At 39.3% G+C, this 13,166-nt stretch overlaps 1 protein-coding gene across 5 annotated transcripts in view; it reads right to left on the minus strand.

Moving 5' to 3' along the window:
* The window catches only part of WWP2 (WW domain containing E3 ubiquitin protein ligase 2), a 124,530-nt gene that overhangs the window by 34,211 nt on the left and 77,153 nt on the right, over positions 1–13,166 (minus strand). For all 5 annotated transcript variants that reach the window (XM_074314656.1, XM_019757040.2, XM_074314653.1 and 2 more), the window contains one exon: positions 4,873–5,083. In XM_074314656.1, coding sequence (XP_074170757.1) covers positions 4,873–5,083 — 211 coding nt within the window. The remainder of the gene's footprint in view (positions 1–4,872; positions 5,084–13,166) is intronic.

A 13,166-nucleotide genomic window follows, 5' to 3' on the forward strand; every position in this document is an offset into this window, starting at 1 on the left:
GTCAGGTTAGCTATTATTGAAGGTGCACGAAAAGCATCAATGGTTAGATCTGGGGGGGTGTTTTTTGTTGTACATCTTCTTTCTTCTTCTGTTGTTATTTTTTTTTTTTTTTTTTCAAAAAGAAATTTTTTTTTAAGGGCTACTGAGAATGAAATCATATACCCAGTCATTCAACAAACACTTCTCACTCCATCTCCCTAACAGCCAAGAACTATGCAGGTGCTGGGGATACAAAGATGGACACAATAATCCCTGCTCTTGCGAAGCTCTCAAGAAAGTGTAATAAAAATGAAAATTCATAATTACACATGAATACCCACATATAGTAGGGTGAGAATATCTCATGGGTCAGTCCTCAAAATAGTAGAATCTTTGGAATTAAGGCTTTCGTTCTGAGTTGATGAGGAGGAAGCCAGAAGTATGTACTACTATTTGGCATTACCTAAGCATATAATAATAATGCTTGCAGAGTCAAAAACTAAACCATATTCAGCAAAAAGGCACAGATTTTCCCAGTATGAGTCTTTAAATGGTGCTACTCAGAGTACAGTCCATGGCCCATGGTTAATGTCCACTGACCAGAAAAGTACAGAAGTTGCTAAGCATTTAGAAACTTTTGTACCAATGTAACATTACCACAACATCCAAATATGGGAACAGTAGATTCATCTCATTGAATAGCACACAAAAATAAGGATTTGTAACAGATCGAAAAAAAATTAAAATAACAGAAAAAAAGGGACTGGTTCTTCACAGACAGTTTGAGAAGCACTATTTTAAAACTCCTTGGGTAAGGATCTTTGGATAGAGCCAAAACTGAGTTTGGAATGAAAAGCAATGGCAGCGGCTGGTTTATAACTTAACAGAGAAGTTCCAAATTCCAACGTCTCGTACAGCCCGCTACAAACAAAACATCAAAGAACTCTTACAAGGTTGTCATCCTTGATAGTGTCTCAAGGACCACCTGGAGAAAGGGACGCTGCATCTCAGTAACTGGGCGTGGAGACAGGCAAGATGGCAAATCCAAAAGATCTAGAAAACACCTCTTCTCAATTAATTCTACTTTGAGGCAGGAAATGGACAGTGCAGCCAATGACTGCAGGAGAAAAAGGTTGGTGTGAAATGGCAATGCTGAGGTAAGTCGGCAGTCCAAACACAACGGCCTCCCTTATGTAAGAAACCACAGCAGAGAGCCGACTGCCAGGATGAAATAATGTGCCTCTGTGTGTGAGGGACTGAGTGAGCTGCAGAGCCTGGGACACACTTGGAGTTTATCTAAGCCATGTACACAGGGTCTGTTAATGAGCATTTGGTCCCCAAAGTGAGCTCAGTGCTGATAAAAACCAGATGCAGGGCCAGCCGATCAAAGTGGCCTCACTCCCCACTACCGGCTGCCTGGACCACTATCTCACCATTTATCCTGAGCTTTCCTGGCACCCCCTCCTTAATGGACATTTGCAAGCTGAAAATGCCACACCCTTCCAGTTGGCTTTTTCCATGCTAATTAAATTTAAAGGTACAGAAAGCAGGAGGGTTTGGAAACGGAGAAAAGAGATGAGGGGTGTTCTATTTTGGACTTATGCAGCTCAGCTTTCGTTAGCCTTCCGTCCTTAAAACATACAAACGTGTACGAACTCATTATGACCAGTCTCATCTGCTGCAAGTTACAGAAAGGCAATGCAGCAACTGGAAAAATAAGCCCATGGAATCTCCAAGTGAATCTTGCTCAATCACTCAGTAAAGGAGACTGGAGAAGTTGAGACAGTCAAGTTGGAAAGAGACAAAGTCAGCTGGATGCCTTGAAAACAAAATCTAGCATGGCTCCTAAGTGCCTTAGCAAAGAGGAGACATGCTCCACGGTATCTCCCAGTGCGTGAGGACCCCTAGTGAGCAGGCAAGAGCATCCTGACCCTGTGAGAGACGCATATTTAAACCCAAAGCCAGTCAACCCAGTTAATGACGCCTTAAGCTCTTGTTCTTGGGGGGAAAATGCAATATTCCTGTCATAGTTGCTCTTTATTTGAGGTATCGAAGAAGCTCAAAACATTCATCCAGGGGGAGAAAAAAAGATGGCATTTAAATTTATTCATTGCAAGTATGTCTTGGGGGCCTACTTTGTGTCAGGCTCCCCACCATTGTGAACAGGGCAGAGAGACACGAAACAAGCAATTACACGTGTGAGCAGAGTTACAGTACACAGGGCAATTTGAACCCCTTGTCTACCTGGGTTCAAGGAACGATTCCTAGAGGAAGTTCTGATTAAGCTGAGACTTAAGAGATGGATAGGAAATTAATGGACAAAGTACTAAGGAAAGTTTCAGAAAGAGCAACCAGCATGGTGGAGCATCCCAAGTCCAGGGAAAGAGTGGTAAGTTGTCAAACTGAAACAAGTTATTATGTCTAGGGCTTGGAGAACAAAGCAGAGAATGTCTTCCATGGAAGGCTTGATGGGTAGGTTGGGTCCTATCGTGCAGGGCTTTTTAGGCCTTATTAAGGATTTGAGAATTTATCCCAAAAGACAATAGGAAGCCATTGCAGCGTTCTAAGTGGTGAAATGTCAGGCTCAGAATTTTATTTTAAAAGGTTAAAATTGGACTCCTGACTCCTGAAGCCATATATCAGGAATAAAGGAATAACTCATCTTGTCCGGATGTCCTAAACTTGTAAATATGCTAGGGTGGGGATGGTAGGTCTATGAATTGCAAGGGTCACTGTAGAACGTGTGCCCTTCCTGACTTGCCGTCACAGAACAGCAAACTATAAGCCTGCTCACTGCCATGCACTCAGCAGTGCTAGCGGCAATCTCCAGTTAAGCAGCCGACGATCTCCAGCCCTCCCCGGTATCTTAGGGATAAGCATCTTAAGATGGAAAACTGGGTCCCAATACCTTTCTCTGGTATTGGGAAATTGGGCAACTGCCTCCCCAGACCCACATACAGGCCTCGTCATGTTCTAAATGCTCTAAAGAAAAGATGCTGTCCAAATTCTACCTCAGAAAAGTATTTCAGCCTCTAGCAGGGTGGGGGAGGAGAATAGGCTTCCCTGGGCCGCTTCTAAGGCCAGACTTAGAATAAAGAGCGTTTTCAGAGCCTGGAGTTTTCCAGCTGCCTGGAAACAGGAAGAGCCCAATCCAGGAGAACAGTGACCCTCACACACGCCCTACATAAAGACACGTTGAGCCATTAGCCCTAATTGCCTGTGACTGACACAAGAGTGAAGCCGGCCTTCCAGGCATTTGCTCAGCGGAAAGAAAACAAACAGCTCACAGGGGACACAGGCAGCCATTTTCTCTCCTTTCTGCCAAAACGATTCTGCTCCGTTACCCGCCAAATTATATACAGATTTGAAATTATAAAGCAAACAATGGTCTTTCGAGTCTTCCTTACCACATGCAAAGGACAAAAGAAATCTGTGGGGACTAGTTGGACACAGCAATTGGTTATCAATCTTTTCACAAAAATCAGAAACTTCACAAAAAACTTTTCAGAGCCACCTCTCAATACACAAATTCTCTCTAGGTTTGAGCTATTAAGAAGTATTTATAATACTTTTCATTTTTTCATCACACTTTATTAAGAAGTATGAGTTAGGTAGAGTGCCAAATGGTAAGGATACAATATGTATGTGGTAAAAAATCACATATGCCTTCAGGTTTAGGATTTTTGTTTTAACAACTGGGTTTTCTAAAGTAGCTTAAGAACAGTACAGTATATTATACATCAAGCAAGAGACCGTCCATCCTTCCCTTTCCCTTTATGAGTTACAAGGGCTCAGAGGACCTACACACACCACCATCACCCCCACTACCACCGGCCAGACCTCAGTGACTATGGCGATATGGCCACTGCTTTCCTCAGTACCAAACTGATAACCAGGATGGACAGAGGGACCACAATGGGACGGGCCCTGACTATGACTGGTAGCCCTAAGATAAGGCTTCATTCAGTTCAGAATCATTATGAAGTTTAGGACATCCAGATAAGATGGGTTATTCCTTTATTCCTGATATCATGGCTTCAGGAGTCAGGAGACCAATTTTAACCTTTCAAATAAAACTCTCAGCCTTACATTTCACCACTTAAAACCCTTATGATTCCTTCACAACCACTTCAAAAGTATCATTCACGAAGTGTAATGCCCATCATTGGGTGAGCGCGTCACATTCACCACCTTATTTGAGCCCCTTAACTTTGTGGGGATATATGCATGATTATTACCTCCACCTTACCAAGACAGTAAGCCACTTGGGCAAGGTCAAATAGGGTCAAGTGGGGATTCAAACCCAGATCTATTTGATTCCTGGGTCCATGTTCTTAATCTCCACTCACTATCTAGCCAAATTTGAACTTCTTTTTGGTTTACTGGGTCCATCTTTTTATCATCCAAGGTCTTCACCCCCAGATTCAGTCTGAACTAAAGGATAGCAAGAAAACCAGTAGCCCATGTTAATATAAGCCCCAGTTATAGTAATAACATACATCAATATTCAGAGCCTAATGTCCTCCATAGGCCATTAAGAGAATTCAAGAGACAAAAGCTGTTTTCTAGGTAGCATGTAGGCGAACACCCTCCAATGATTTTGGAAGGTAAAATAAGCTCCTTATTCCATAAAAGACTCACTCTTTGAGTCAAGCTGTTCATTTCAAGCCAAGGTATAAGGTAGTATTGATTCAGCCCCAGATAATTTAGATTCTTTTTTAAATTTATGTAGAACAAGCAGTTCTCCCACACCTTACTAGCTTGTAAGCACAGCAACCTCCCAGAGACTCCTAGGCACTGGGTAATAAATAACCACGTTGTTTCTGCCCTGGTGAAGGAGCCTCAGTCTTTGGAGGGGTGAAAAACGCTGTTGTGGGGCAGAAGGCGACTTACCCAGCAGGCAGCGCATCGGGGGCTTGGGCAGCCACGGGGAGCTGCTGTGTGCCTGAAGTGCTGGGCTGCTCTCCTTCAGCTGGCGTGGCCGGAGCAGGGAGAGACACTGTGGTGGGGTTCGGGGTGACACTCGTTGCTGCAGCAGGCGGGGACGTCACACCAACAACAGAGGGTTCTTCGAGATCTGTGGCTGTAGCAGGTTCGTCATTCACTGAAAACACAGAAATCATATTTTAGAGATCAACGAAGACTTACATTCACATTCACTAGGTTTTTCACTTAATGTGTTAACATAATACCTATTATGTGACCATGTGTGTATCCAGTAACAGCAAAAATGTTTTACAGAACACAACTTGGGAGATTACAGCAAGTCAGTAGCAAGAGCCTACCAGAAGAAAATTAGAGGTGGATCTAAAATACATAGATTATTAAATATTACCACCTCTCTTATATAAATTTATTAAAATTTTCTAATCTGCTATGGTCACATTTACTGCAATAAAAGAATAGCAGGAAAAATAAAGATAACAGGAAAGTGGGTTGGTGCTAAATGGACCAATGCCAAGGCCAAGTCTATAGTGTCATATACTTTTCTTTAAACTTGTCATTTGTCTGCTAGGAGCATCTTCCTTCAAAAAGCTCCACACACACTAGGAGGCAGAAAACGTCCAATAACGTGCTTGTTCTTTTAAAGACTCATGCTCAAAGTAGGGAGCAGGGATTAATGCTCTCGATGAAAAGGATGGGGCTCCGAAGATAAGGGACTCGTCTCCAAGGTAACAATAGACAAAGAGGACAGACGTGAAATAAGCTGGTTCCCAAGTCTCCTTATTTCTCCGTATCTTCATTTTTTTGATGACCACATATGTTCACAAGGACCACAGGCACGACGATATCCTCTTACTCAGAAAAGGATCAAACAAGGTTTCAATTTTCATATGTAGAAAAATTCTTTGAAAGTGGATTAAGCCAAATGCAGACAATTTGCTACATATGAGATAGCATCTGTATACATTTACACTAGAATTTCGTAGGAAAATGCCTTAGTTGTTATTTAACCTCATATTCCTAATTCAGAAATTCTTTTTGCATTTTCCCTAACAAATGGCTACCCAGATTCTTCCTGAACATTTCTTCTGACAGACAGCTCACTACAGAATCCTTCCATTGCTGAACAGATATTCCTGCCAGACCAGAAGTTTTGTCTTATGTTAAGCTGAATTCCACTAGCTGCTCTTAGTCCCCACCCTGCAAGCAATACAAAAAAATAAGAATCTGGCCACCCTGTTTCTCATTCACCTTCTCTTTTCCAGTATAAAGGCCTACTATTTCTTTAATGTTTCTAGGCCACCTTTTTCTTACCACCTGCCTGTCCTTTTATAGAGATCTTTTTCTACTGCCTTTCCTAAATAATGATATCGGGACCCAAACATAATAATTCAGATACCATCAGACCAGCGGAGCCATTTTTCCAATATAAATGATATTCTTTAACATTTACGGGACACCAGTATGTGCCAGGCAAAGTGCAAAGGCATGTTAGATTCTCTCATTTAAGCCTCACACGTAACCCCATGAGTTATGTACAATCAACGTCCCCCCATTTTACAGTTGAGGAAACTGAGGCCTGAAGAGATTAAATAACCTGCCAAGGTCACCAGGCACCTGATTCATACCCCGGCTGTCTGCCTGCAGAGCCTAAACCACTCATTCACTGCACTCTGTGCTTCTCTGCACATCCTCTAAAGCAACTCAAGATTATAACAACTCTGAAGCAACCGTATGATCCTACTGGTTAACATGAGACGGGGGGTCAGTGAAACTAAAATTTCTTCACATGATGTGATGCCAAGCTTGACCTTAACAAATGGATTAAGAGCCTAGGGACTACCTATGATTAATTTATTTGCTTTCTCCCCAGTATATGACATACTGTCTGGCACACAAACCGGATTCGTTGTTTAATAAATGACTGACTGCATCTTGTGCAACTGAGTCCCCATAAATGTGGGACTTTCTATTTCTATTCTATCTCAGTCAATTTAGTAAAACACAACAGATGGCAATTCTCTTTATGCAAATCTATGTATGTTACTCAATTCCAATCAAAACACCATCTTGATTTTTTTAAGCACTAAATAAATTCAATTCTAAAATTTAAAAGGAAAACTAAATACAGAAGAATAGCCATGAAAATTCTAGGGACATAGTGTTATGTGGGTGTGTAAGGGTGGGGAGTTAGTTCTCTAAAGTATTAACACTCGTTATAAAGCTACAACACTTAAAACAATGTGGCACTGATATATGAATAGGCAGATATCGATAAATAAACAAAAAAATTCAGAAACAAAACTAAATACACATTGGAATTTAGTATATGACAAAAGTGGCATTTTAAATTACTGCAGAAAGGGCAGGTTATTTAGTAAACAGTACTGTGACAGCTGGGCAGTGTACTGGACAAAAACTGAGTCATATCTCTATCTCATTCCTTGTATCAAAATAAATTACAGGTGGATCAGAGATTTTGACAAAAATAATATGAAACTACAGAGGAACAAAAGAAAACAGAGGAGAGTATTTTTATAATCTCAAAGTGGAAAGAACTTCTTGAACTATTACATGAAATCTAGAAGTCATAAAAGATTGATTAATTCAACTATGTTAAATGTTTTAAAACTGTAAATGGCAAAAAACACCATAAGCAAAATTAAAATCAAAAGAAAAACAACAAACCGGGAAAAATTATCAACTCATATTATAGATCAATGGTTAATTTCTTTGATATGAAAAGAACCTCTACATATCAAAAGGAAAAAGACCAAAAATTTGCAGAGACACTTCACATATGAAAAGATGCTGAATCTCAATTATGAAACAAGAAATGCAGTCTAAGACTATAATAAAATACCATTTTAACCTCAGATTGGCAAGAGTAAAAATATTTAATCACACTTTGATAAGAGTATAAGAAAAACACATTTTCACATACGGCTAGTAGGAGTAGAAATTGCTAGACGTTCTATGGAACACAGTTGGGCACTATCAATACTTTAAATGCAATAATGGAAAGGTCGGAGGGTAAATGCAATGAAGAGAGGTGGGGCAGGTAGATGAAATTAAAATTGCCATGAGCAAACAAGAGCCGAAGCTGGGTGTTGAGTTCATTATAATACCCGTTTTACTTTTGTATATATTCAATGTGTGTGGCACCAATGGAGTTGTGCACTTCCATCAGGAGGCACATAATGTCTGGTTATCTCTTTTTTGCGATGTTAGCAGCTGCTGACGATGGTTGCCTAAATCTATTCATTGGTTAGGCAAAAGACTAAAATTCTAATTCTGTTATACCTATAAAGAGAAAGTTTGCCTTATCAACTATTTGGCTGCGTTGAGGTTCAGTTTGTAAAGAAAAGGCAGGAAAAATGCTTGAGTCTTTCATTTACCAGTTTTCAGAATAATGAGCTGATTTCCTCACGTCCTCCAAATATGAACAATAGAAGTTCATTTTGTTTAAAAATCTTTATGACAGAGAATATAGTCCATCATATTGTAATAACTATGTATGGTCTCAGATAGGTACTAGACTTACCAGGGTGATCACTTCGTAAGGTATATAAATGTCTAATCACTATGTTGTACACATGAAACAATATTGTATAATATTGTACGTCAACTATAGCCGAAAAATAAAATTTATAAAATCATTATGAGCTCTTGGGTTTAAAGATATTTAAAATATTTCAATCCGTTGTGATTATTGTTTCTACTGATACTAAAATTTTCCCCATCTTTTGGCTGTGAGCAGGAGAGTGAAGGGGCAAAGCTCTTCAAGTTGGCTTCAAGTTCTACAGAGAAATGTCTAAGATAATTAAGTTGGAAAGTGCAGAATAGCACATATATGTAATGCTACCCTTGTGTGCGTGTGTGTGTGTAAAGAACATATATGCATATATATGCTTGTTTATTCAAAAAATACCTTAGAAAAAATCCTCAGAAACGCAACGATGACTGCCTCTGGTGAAGGAACTGGAGACTGGAGGAGTGGAATAGGAAGGAGACTTTCTTAACACAGTTTAAGCCTTCATACTTTTAAAGTGTTGATCACATATATGTGCTATCTATTTAAAATAATTATTATGAAATTGTTGACCAGGAAAAGAACAAAAGCAGAGCCTGTGAGACGCCAATGGAAAAGACGCTCCAATCAACACTATTTGGATCTGACTGCTCACGCAGCTGCGAATACAGTTAGAAGGGTGCCCCCCAGGACTCGTATCTGTCCACAGACCCATCCAAGAGCCTTTGATTCAGCACAGTAGTTCATCTGTTTTAAGAGTTTCATGCTACACCTCAAGTTCAGATTTGGAACTAGAATACTGAAAGCCAGATATTCTAGCATTGACAAACTTTCTGTGTCCATGTTTATACTCCTCTCAAAGAGGGTGTGTGTGTGTGCATATACACACACCTTCTTAGAATATGGGAGCTTGAAAGAACCTCAGAGGTAAATCCACTCCATGACAGTTTATAGTCAGAAGAAACTAAAGTTCAGCCAACTTTAGTTTCCAACAGTCACCTGCTAAACCAGTGACAGAGCACCATATTCAAGCTACGATGTGACTTCAAGTAGAGAAACACTGGATTGTCAGAGACGAGGACTTACAATTTCATCAAGCCTTAGAGAACTGTTATGTTTTACATTTTAGCTCATTATAGCTAATATTCCCTTATGAATCCTAATTATCTGGTGTACACAGCTTATGTTTCCCAAATGACAGTATCCAAATGAGAATAAGGTCAAATTCATTTCCTTCCTTTTTCACTACGTCCACTCTGTACGTCCTATGCTCTTGCCTCCATCTCTCTGCTCAGTTTAGCCCTCTTCCTTCCGGGCCCTCTCCACCACTTCAGCCCAGACTGATGCCCTTTGCGGAGCCCAAAGCACCTGTGGTCTCAACTAAGCCACACAGTCCCTGTGACATCTGCTGTGTTGGTACTTGGCTGATGATGTCTTTTCAGCTTCTTTTTCTGAAACAGATTATAGGGCGGGGGCCTTCTTTTACACTTCTTTACACTGTCCATAGTGCTTAGCAAAATGGTATTTAATAAATACTTGTTCAATAAATACTTGCTCACTAAACCTAATAATCTAGCAAAATATATTTGAAATAAAACCACCTCCTATTTGGGTAACACTATCATTTACAAAGCAGCTTCTTTTAAAAATGTTTTAATTTTGGAATAATTTTAGATTTATAGAAAAGTTGCAAAGATACTACAAAAATAGTATGCCCGTCACCCACTTTCCCTTAATGTTACTACCTTACTTAACCACAGCACATTTGTCAAAGCTAAAAAATTAACACCAGTTCGTTACTATTAACTAAACTCCAGACTTATGTGGATTTCGCCACCTTTCGCACTAATGTCCTTTCACTATTCCAGATCCAATCCAGGATCCTGTGTTGCTTTTAGCAACTTCACTTTCATTAGCCCATTTATCCTCCGAATCACCCCATGAAGAAGACATTGTTATTCCCATTTTACTGAAGACAAAACTGAGGCTCACAGAGGTGCCATGCAGTCAGGAAGTAGCAGAACCAGTATTCAAATCCAGAACACCGTGAAGTAAAAACAATTGAAGGGGGTAGGAGTGAGGAGAAATAAAAAGGCTTCGATGGCTTTCCTGTATGGGAAGAAAAGCTGGGTACCAAGGTGAGAGGGTAAATGGGGTAAGGAGGTAAAATGGCAGTCGCATGGCCTCTGGTTGCAACTGGGGATATTTCACAAGGTTCCCTCTGTGTTGTTGGTTAAACATTCTAACTTCATGAATCAGATATTCATTCAGGACGAAGACTCTAATACACTCATCACAGTTAGCCAAAAACAGATTGGGAATTGGAAATTCTTTTTCTTAATCCTAGACATGCTGCCAACTCACTGTGTGTTCCAAGATCTTTAGGTGTGTGTGATGTAGCACACAGTCTTTTCAGCCCCCACACTCGGACAAGGAGAAGGCGACTGCCAACAATGAAAGCTTTTTAAACTGAAGAGCAATTCGTAACATATGATCCACAGCAAAGCAGTCAATACCTCTTATCCGTGAAACACAAGCAATGCGCTTCCAGTGCAACTGATCACTCAGCTCTTCAACAAGAGCAACCAGAACTAGAACAAACCCAAAAAAACAGATGGAAAAAAAGAACTTAAGCATGGACAAGGCCATCCCACATTACCTGATGGGAAAGTTCAATCTTTCCCTGGTCAAATTATATAGATTCATGCAATGCCATTTGTACTCCACCATGCTTCTAAGAATACAAAGTCTGACGTTTGTTTTTGAAAATGACTATCAAAGAATATCATGGATAAAGAGTAATAAGGCAGAACTAGCCCTTCCAGACATTAGAAAAACATAATGTAACACGTCAGTAATCAAAATCACATGACATTGGATCAGAACTGGAAATAAACTAAGTGGAATGAGGAAAGAGGCCAGAAATGAATTCTCACTGCATATAAGAATGTGGTAAGTGATAAACACTAAGTAAAACCAGAGTGAGAAAAGAAAACTATTCAATTAATGTTCATAGGAAAATAGGATCCCGATAAAGAGAGAAATTAATTTAACCCAACATTCATTATATTTATACATGTACAGATATAGATATACCACTATAAATTCCAGTGGGATAGTTATTTTTTAACATAACATCGTGAAAAAAAGGAAAACAGAGCAAAGTATTTATTCCATCTATGGACAAGAGAGACTCTTTTCACTATTGAAGCAAAATGTAAAATTACAAACATTAAAAAAAAAATGTTTAGGCACAGTTATTTTCAAAATTTTAACTCCTTTTCTACAAAAGCCACAGAAATGAGATAAAAGGCAAAACAATGATACAGGAGGAAACTTATAATCATAAACATAACAGATAAAACTTGTACCTAGATACTTTACACTAATTAGGTTGGCTATTATTTGTTTTTAAATGGAAAAAAACAATATCTTGGCAAGGATATGGAACTATTGGAACCCTCATTCATTGCTGTGGGAATGTAAAATGGTGCAGCTGCTCTGGAAAACAGTTTTAGGGCTTCTCAAAAAGTTAAACACAGAATTACCATATGATTTATCAACTCTACTCCTAGGTATATAGACAAAATAATTGAAAGCATGGATTCAACCAGATCCTTGTATCCCAATGTCACAGCAGCATTGTTTACAGTAGCCAAGTGGGAGACACAATCCAAATGTCTATCAACAGGTGAATGGATAAATAAAATGTGGTCTACACATACAGTGGAATATCAGTCAACTTTAAAAAGAAATGATTCTGATACACACTACAATATGGATGAATCTTGAAAACATTATGCTAAGTGAAATAGCCAGAGACAAAAGGACAAATTATTTCACTTATAAAATGAGACACCTAGAATAAGTGAATTCATAGAGGCATAAAATAGAATAGCAGTTACCAGGGTCTGGGACTGGAGGGGGGGAGGCCTGGGGGAGGGCACCGGGGAGGAGAATGTTACTGTTTAAAGAGTACAGGGTTTCAGTTTGCGATGATGAAAAAGTTCTGGAAATGGATAGTGATGTGGCACATCGTGAATGTACGTAATGCCGCTGAGTTACACACTATAAAATGTTCTAAACGGTAAATTTTATGTTATGAATGTTTTATCACGATTTTTTTAAAAACTTATACCTAGAATATACAAATCTCAAAAATAAACTCCCAAATCTCCAACGGTCAAATAATCAAACACTATGGGGAAAAAGTTACACAAAAGCAAAGAAACAGTCAAGCCAGGAATAATTGAAGAAATGGCCAAGAGGTTAAACAAGGAGATGGCACTTGTCAGCACGATGGTCGGCCAGTGTTTACAAGGAAGAAATAAACAGGCCAGTGTGTCCAAGGTTGCAGGAACAAAGAAACCTCATGTACCACCTGAGGAAAATGTTACACTGCCTCGGGATGTATGACTGCTTCAAACTGTTTGGAAAGCAATCTAGTAATATACATTAGATCTCATCCTAAAAATTCATATCCTTTGACTCAAAAACTTCATTCAAGAAGAAACAAAGCTGTGTGCAAAATGTTTACATCAGGATTTTGTTTACAATAGGGAAATACATAAGATCTGAGGGATGGTTGAATGAATTATGGAGTATTAACTGTGAAACAGTATGAGGCCACTAAAAAAAGTTAAACAAGAAGACCACAGATATGTGGAAGCGTGTGTAAAAAAAAAAAAAAACAAAGTGAATAAAAGAAAAC

The sequence above is a fragment of the Rhinolophus sinicus genome, linkage group LG11 (genome assembly GCF_036562045.2).
Source record: "Rhinolophus sinicus isolate RSC01 linkage group LG11, ASM3656204v1, whole genome shotgun sequence".
Lineage (NCBI taxonomy): Eukaryota > Metazoa > Chordata > Mammalia > Chiroptera > Rhinolophidae > Rhinolophus > Rhinolophus sinicus.